The following is a 6,246-nucleotide window of genomic DNA, read 5'->3' as shown; positions in this document are numbered from 1 at the left end:
CATTGACAGTGTAAATACACCCCACCACAACCCCTCTCTTAGACTGTGGCCGTCTGAATACTATGAAAAGAAAACATATGATCCTTCCTCCTTCTTTCCCCAAAGTAATCACTGAACTGACATTGTTGGGAAGGTGAAAGCAGGATTCCACCACAGGCCTTAAACCAGCCAGATCAGGTCAGATCAGTGATAGCTTCATGGACGGAAGGAAGGAAGGAAGGAAGGAAGGAAGGATGCAAAGCATTTTAATATTTTTTGTATATATCTCATCAGTCCATCATTGGTTGTGTGACATGAAATGTATGTTCCCAAAATATCTGTACTTTGTGCATCCAAACCTAATAACATAACATATCCTTGTAGCAAGCTTAGACTTGGTTCCTGGTTTAGTCTCACACCTTTTGTGTCATGAGTCAACTTTGAGTAAAATTCTGCTTTACTGGAACACAATAAGGACAGCCTCATGAGTTATTTCCTGTCCTAGTTACGTAAGATGTACAGTTCAGATCTCTTCCCCGAAGTCTGCTCTATCTATGGCCCTGAACTAGACACAGAGGACTTTGAGCAGGTTGCTTACTGACACAGACCAGCCCCAGAGCCATAGACATACAGAGTCTGGCAAACTACTGATTATGCGTTCAATCAGAATTTATTTTTCTATATTTGAGAGTGCTGGCCGTATTATTTACTTATTGAATGTTCATGGGCGCCATGTTGGCACCAACAGTTTCATGACAATACTGTAGTTAGAATGCACATGAGAATGTCATGGAACAGTTGGTGCCAAGATGGAGGACAGTTTCTGGTTCTGATCAGCCCTGGTAGGTGTGATCTGCTGTCACAGGCTACAGGGTAAGATGGTTGCACCAGTTTTGGGCCTTTTACAAATCAGAACAAACAATTGGAGTGTTAAAGAGTGACTATTTTGCTGCTAAATCCCAAATGACAAGGAGAGGTAGCTAATCATTACCCCCCTCTCAACTCCTCCTAACTTCTTAGTTCCAATACAATAGTAAATGCGGGCCAACTGTTCTTTGGAAAAGCAAGCTTTAGTATGGAAAGGCCTCTCCTTATCAACCAAGAAAATGATTTGATCTGATCAAACAACTTGGGCCTCTAGCTCACATGTCTCGTTCTCTTCCAATTTGACTGGTCAATCAATAACATTCAGTATTTAAGGCATGACAACAACAACAACATCACTAACTTATATTTAATTTAATTAATTTGCTTTCATATCAATAACTTGATTGAAAATCAGCTTACCTTAACAAACAGCAAGTGGTCCTGGTTCACTGCAGAGTGCCTGTCGCTCAGCCTGTATCTGTCAGGGTCTCTCAAGCGAATTTGTCTCAGCCAGGAAGTACATGAAGAAAAACGTTTTTACGGCTTAATTGACCTGCTTAAAGACGCTGCACCGTGACGCAAAGCACTTATCATTGACCTGCTTAACGCACACGTTTCCTGCCAGTGACGCAAAACACTTATCATTAACACTGGCTACACCTGGATCACACCAGCCAATGGTTGAGTAGCACTACGGGTGTCAGTGACTGAGATGGTTGAAAGTCACTTTCTGAAGAGCTTGTCTGACATTCATGTGAGGTGTTTGGAATGGAGGGAACAGAGTTAAAGACAGTAAAATCAATAAAAGGGTCAAATAATCAATAATTTTATTGATCACGTCTCTTGTCATGTCATGAAGTTTTTTTTTTTTTTTTTTTTTGGTAAAGCGCATTATATAGCATCTCTGTATGAAATTTGCCTCTGTATATCAACAAAGTTTGAGTTTCATTTGACTATATGGAGGGAGATTGTGCCTTTATTAGTGAGGTGCATTGTATTGCATTCAGGTATTACGGTATGTGGAATACAAATAAAGTTGGAAAGGTAGATTAAGATTAAGATTAAGATGAAGATGAAGATGAGGGGAAAAACAAACGAGAGAGAGAGATGTTGTGGCATGTAGCTGAGGAATGCAGCGGAGGTGTTGTTGAGGCATGTTAAAGGGAGTCCTACAGCTGCTCAGAGTCTGTAGGAATGTGCAGTTTTTCGAGGTGGATTTCGGTGGAACTAGAAAGATTGTAAGAGAAAGAACATAACGCTGGTGGCTACAGAGGTAGCTTCTGCAACATAACGCAATTGAAAACACATTCACTTAATAGCATTTTCAAATCTCCATTTAATACTCTAAAGCTTGCAACATCCTGCAGGCAACATTCTTGCGGAACAAAACAATATACATTGTACTTACAAAAGTTATGACTTATATGAGTATAATACCAGAGTTGTGATGTGAAGTGTTGCAAGTATGCTACAATGTCCATCAAGGCAAAGGAGGGGGTGGAGGTACTCCACCAGAGGAACTAGGAGGGGGAGGTGGAGGAGGAGGAGGAGGGGGGACACCTGAGGAGCTGGGTGGGGGAGGAGGAGCCGGAGGAGGGGGGATACCTGAGGAGCTGGGTGGGGGTGGTGCAAGCGGTGGTGGAGGTGGTAGGGACGCACCCATCAAGCTATTTGGGGTAAGCGGAGGGGGAGGAGGGAGGTTAGTGGCGGAGGTCATTGAAGGTGGAGGGGGGAGACCAGCGCCCATGGAGCCAGGTGGAGGAGGGGGGAGGTTGGAACCAATCGCGGGTGGAGGAGGAGGAGGTGGGCATTCTTCGGTGGCGGTGAGTTCGGAGGCTGTCGGCAAGGTGGGCACTGAAGGAGGGGGCACATTGATGCCAAGGCTGGACCTGGGGAGGTGAAAGGAGAATGTTCCATCCAATATCCCCGAGAGCATTGACATTGATGTTTTCAATGTGATCATTCTAAAGATAACATGGATGCTCCTCCCAACTCTGAGATCACAACATGCTGTGGTACCCTCAATAACGTCAGCAGTGGATTTCAAGGCAGTATGTTCAATCTGTCCTATGACATCACCACTCCGGCTGGAGCAGACCTTACTTACCCGTAGCGGTCGTTGAGGCTGGAGGGGGTCGGTTCTCCAGGCAGGGTCGGAGGAGCGACGGGACACTCAATAGGCTCTGGTGCTCGACTGTTTACACACACACACACACACACACACACACACACACATACATATGCACATATGCACATACGCACAGACACACTCACACACACACACACACACACACACACACACACACACACAATGTTGATACACAACCTCCAATAAGACATCAACATGCAACATGAATATACACAAAATGTTTCAGTGTCTCATTCTATTGATCTATGATTCAGATTTTGAGTGGGTGAAAATAGCTGCATTTCTCAAAAGTTTATGTGTGCCTGTGCAGATTGTTATTGTCCACCTACCCAGTGAAGCTCCCAGTGCTCTGTATGCTGTCTGTGGTCCATGTTCTCTTCCTAGGCTGCAGCTCAGTGACCTGAGGAGAAAATCAACAAAATAGAGAAGCAACAACAACATCCATCACTGCATCACAGCAATAAATCACCTTTACAGCTGACACTATAAGCTGCCATGATGGAAAGCCAAAACGTTTTGGGATTGTTCTCCAAGCCTAGATTAAGCCTAGCCCTGGATGTAAGACTAAGATCAGAATCTCCATTGAAATTGTCTCCAGTCCCTTGTGTTAACGATGCTATTGATAAGTCTAAATGGCCCAACCTCTCTATAACAAAATCAATCAAATCAATCAGTCAAAATTATATTTCAACGGAACATCTCACAAAAGGCCATGTCACAAAGTGCTTATCAGCGACGCGAAATTCAGCACTAGCGTTGAAGACCGTACTGTCCTCACCTGAAAGAAGTGTCCCACGGTGTCCAAGGCAGAGAAGGAGACGGGTGTTCTGGAGTACCGAGGCTCGGGCTCGCGACTCCCTGTCGGAGGGCTCATCTTCTGGGCGCGAGGGTTCTTCTTAGCTGTGGTGAAAACACCTATCTCTCTCCGCGCCACTTTCTCGTGATGGATGGCTACTGCCTAGGAGAGAGAGAGAGAGAGAGAGAGAGAGAGAGAGAGAGAGAGAGAGAGAACACAATTCAAGATGCTTCCTCTATTTTTGCTCCTTTCATACTGTGGTTTGAGTGCTTTGTTTAGACAGAGTAGATATGGAGAGGGGCGAGACAGATGAGGCGGATGAGACACAATAAGAGAAAGGTGGACCGGTTTAATCGCTGGACTGTAAGGGATCATGTGTGGTCCAGGGTCGGCACCACTAACCACTAGACCAGACTTCAGCATATCTTTGTAGAGGGACCAAAACGGTACACTTATTAAGACATAAGGGAAAGAGAGTGGACACAGATGAGAGGATGACAGTCAACAGTAGGGACATGCAGCCTGGTAATGAATCTCCCACCTACAGGGGAAATTGGTGAACTATAGACGGCAGCGCTAACCCCTGACCCGAGTACAGGTACGTCTTAGTGATAACAGCCCCTAGCATATCTTCTGAGTTCCTCACCAGTGAGAGGAGGTTGATGGAGTTCTCCATGTCTTTGATCTGCATGGCCTGTGTATCCAGAAGCCTCAGGACCACGGTCGCCAGGCTGTTGATCTGATAGGCCACACTGGCTAGAGCCTGATTGGTTAATGCCTTAGTCTCCTCCAAAGCCTGCCCTGTGTCCTCTGCCTGCAGGATTCAATAAAGATGAGACAGGACACTACTTTATTGCACATTCAATTGTCACAGACAGGAAATGTGTCTTTGGTACTGTCTGTGGATAAACAGACCATGTTTTGACAAAACATCCAAAGCATTGTTGGCAAAGGTGTGGTGCTTATCAAAGGTCATCTGAGACCGATTGATAAGTTATAATATTCACATTATTTTCATTTGCAGCCCTATTATGGTTCCCGACAAGTGATAATCTATATGTTATACATTTATTTTGATTGAAAGTAGACTGAGGGGGAAACAAAGAAAAAAACAGTACAGAATGTGAGTATTACATTTCTGAGGTAGGCCTATTGAAAATATGTTTATTCGATAACACAGTTTTGTTATGTGAATAGTCAAGAGTTGCTCACCTGAAGATAATTGTTCTCACAATAATCGGCAACTTTGAGGAGGTTACTGTAGTTGTCAACAAGCGCTTTTTTCGCGTTTGGTGCGTCTTGAAAAATGTGCGTGATAACTTCCGAAAACTTATTTTGGTCCGTCATTTTGTCCTAAGATAATATGCGGTAGTTTAAACTCCAAATCAAATCGATGATCGAGGGAAATGAAGAAGCGCCTCCGTCAGACTTCAGGTGACAGCGGCATCAAGATGAAGCATGCAGGGAGGCGCTCAGCGCTGCGCTGAATGCGGAACACCCGCGGGATATGAGTTTAGACCTCCGGTGCGTGCAGTAGGCCTACAGGTAAGACATGACTGGTTTATAGATGAACAACGGTTTAGATTATGCCGTTTGAACGTGTGCCATACAATGAAATTATGCTTCTGTATTCAACTAGGCCTACTTGTTTTATTTTTGTATCAAATAATTTATGATTTCAATATGCATAACATGGCATTTTGAAGTAATGAATCAATCATACTGACCCCGTAGAAATAAGTGATTATCATATTACGTGATACGTAATCATAAACGTTGCTTAGTTCTGTGTGTCCACTAGAGGTCAGTCTTAGTGTCCTCACTATCTCTCTCTCCCTCTCTCTCTCTCCCTCTCTCTCTCTCCCCCTCTCTCTCTCTCTCTCTCTCTCTCTCTCTCTCTCTCTCTCTCTCTCTCTCTCTCTCTCTTTCAATTTTCAATTCAATTCAGTGGCAAGATTCAACATATTTGGCTGCCAATTTGGAACAACTTGCTTTCCCCCCCAATAGATATTGGATTTCTTCTTCGTCAAATTCCGTGCAGTTGTTTATAATTTTGGAAAAAATGTTGCTTGTATATCTGCGGATTTGTTGCAGTGCAGTGTAGAAGGAAGTGTAGCTCTGTCTCAAAACAACTTAACATCTCTCTCTCTCTCTCTCTCTCTCTCTCTCTACATACATTTTCGGATCATTTGTAAAACAAAACAAAACAAAATACCAACAATTCTATTGTTCCTTGTTCAACATGGTGTTACGGTCCCTCCCCCTAACCAACCAGGGTAGGCTTCATCCTACCCTCTCTGTGTGCCGTCGTTTGGTTCCTCAGACTTTCTGTGTAACACACAGACCCCTTAAGGACCTCGTAAGATGTGTTCTCCTTGTGTATTGTGTTGTCCTACCTCACCATTGATTGCCTCACAAGACCAGCACCCCTGCATCTCAGACTGAGAGGGTGGAG

At 44.1% G+C, this 6,246-nt stretch overlaps 1 protein-coding gene across 1 annotated transcript; it reads right to left on the bottom strand.

The window, feature by feature from the left end:
* Positions 1–2,170: 2,170 nt before the first annotated feature.
* abi3b (ABI family, member 3b) lies at positions 2,171–5,212 on the bottom strand. The gene is made up of 6 exons (XM_083687128.1): positions 5,004–5,212; positions 4,438–4,605; positions 3,774–3,953; positions 3,325–3,395; positions 2,954–3,040; positions 2,171–2,735 (listed from the first exon to the last, which is right to left on the bottom strand). Exons 1-6 carry the CDS (start codon positions 5,136–5,138, stop codon positions 2,327–2,329), a joined length of 1,050 nt encoding a protein of 349 aa, XP_083543254.1. The 5' UTR covers positions 5,139–5,212; the 3' UTR covers positions 2,171–2,326.
* Between the last annotated feature and the right edge of the window lie 1,034 nt (positions 5,213–6,246).

Source organism: Argentina silus (assembly GCF_951799395.1).
Source record: "Argentina silus genome assembly, chromosome: 16".
NCBI classification, from domain to species: Eukaryota; Metazoa; Chordata; class Actinopteri; order Argentiniformes; family Argentinidae; genus Argentina; species Argentina silus.
Note: the sequence above shows the minus strand (reverse complement) of the source record. Positions and strands in the feature narration are given on the sequence as shown.

What these genes read in the sequence shown, in the direction of transcription:
- abi3b (XM_083687128.1), bottom strand. Translation starts at nt 5,138, where the DNA reads ATGACGGACCAAAATAAGTTTTCGGAAGTTATCACGCACATTTTTCAA. An exon ending in CCGTGGGACACTTCTTTCAG is followed by an intron (nt 3,396 to 3,773) that starts GTGAGGACAGTA and finishes TTTTCTCCTCAG; the next exon opens with GTCACTGAGCTGCAGCCTAG. An exon ending in AGCACTGGGAGCTTCACTGG is followed by an intron (nt 3,041 to 3,324) that starts GTAGGTGGACAA and finishes GTGTGTAAACAG; the next exon opens with TCGAGCACCAGAGCCTATTG.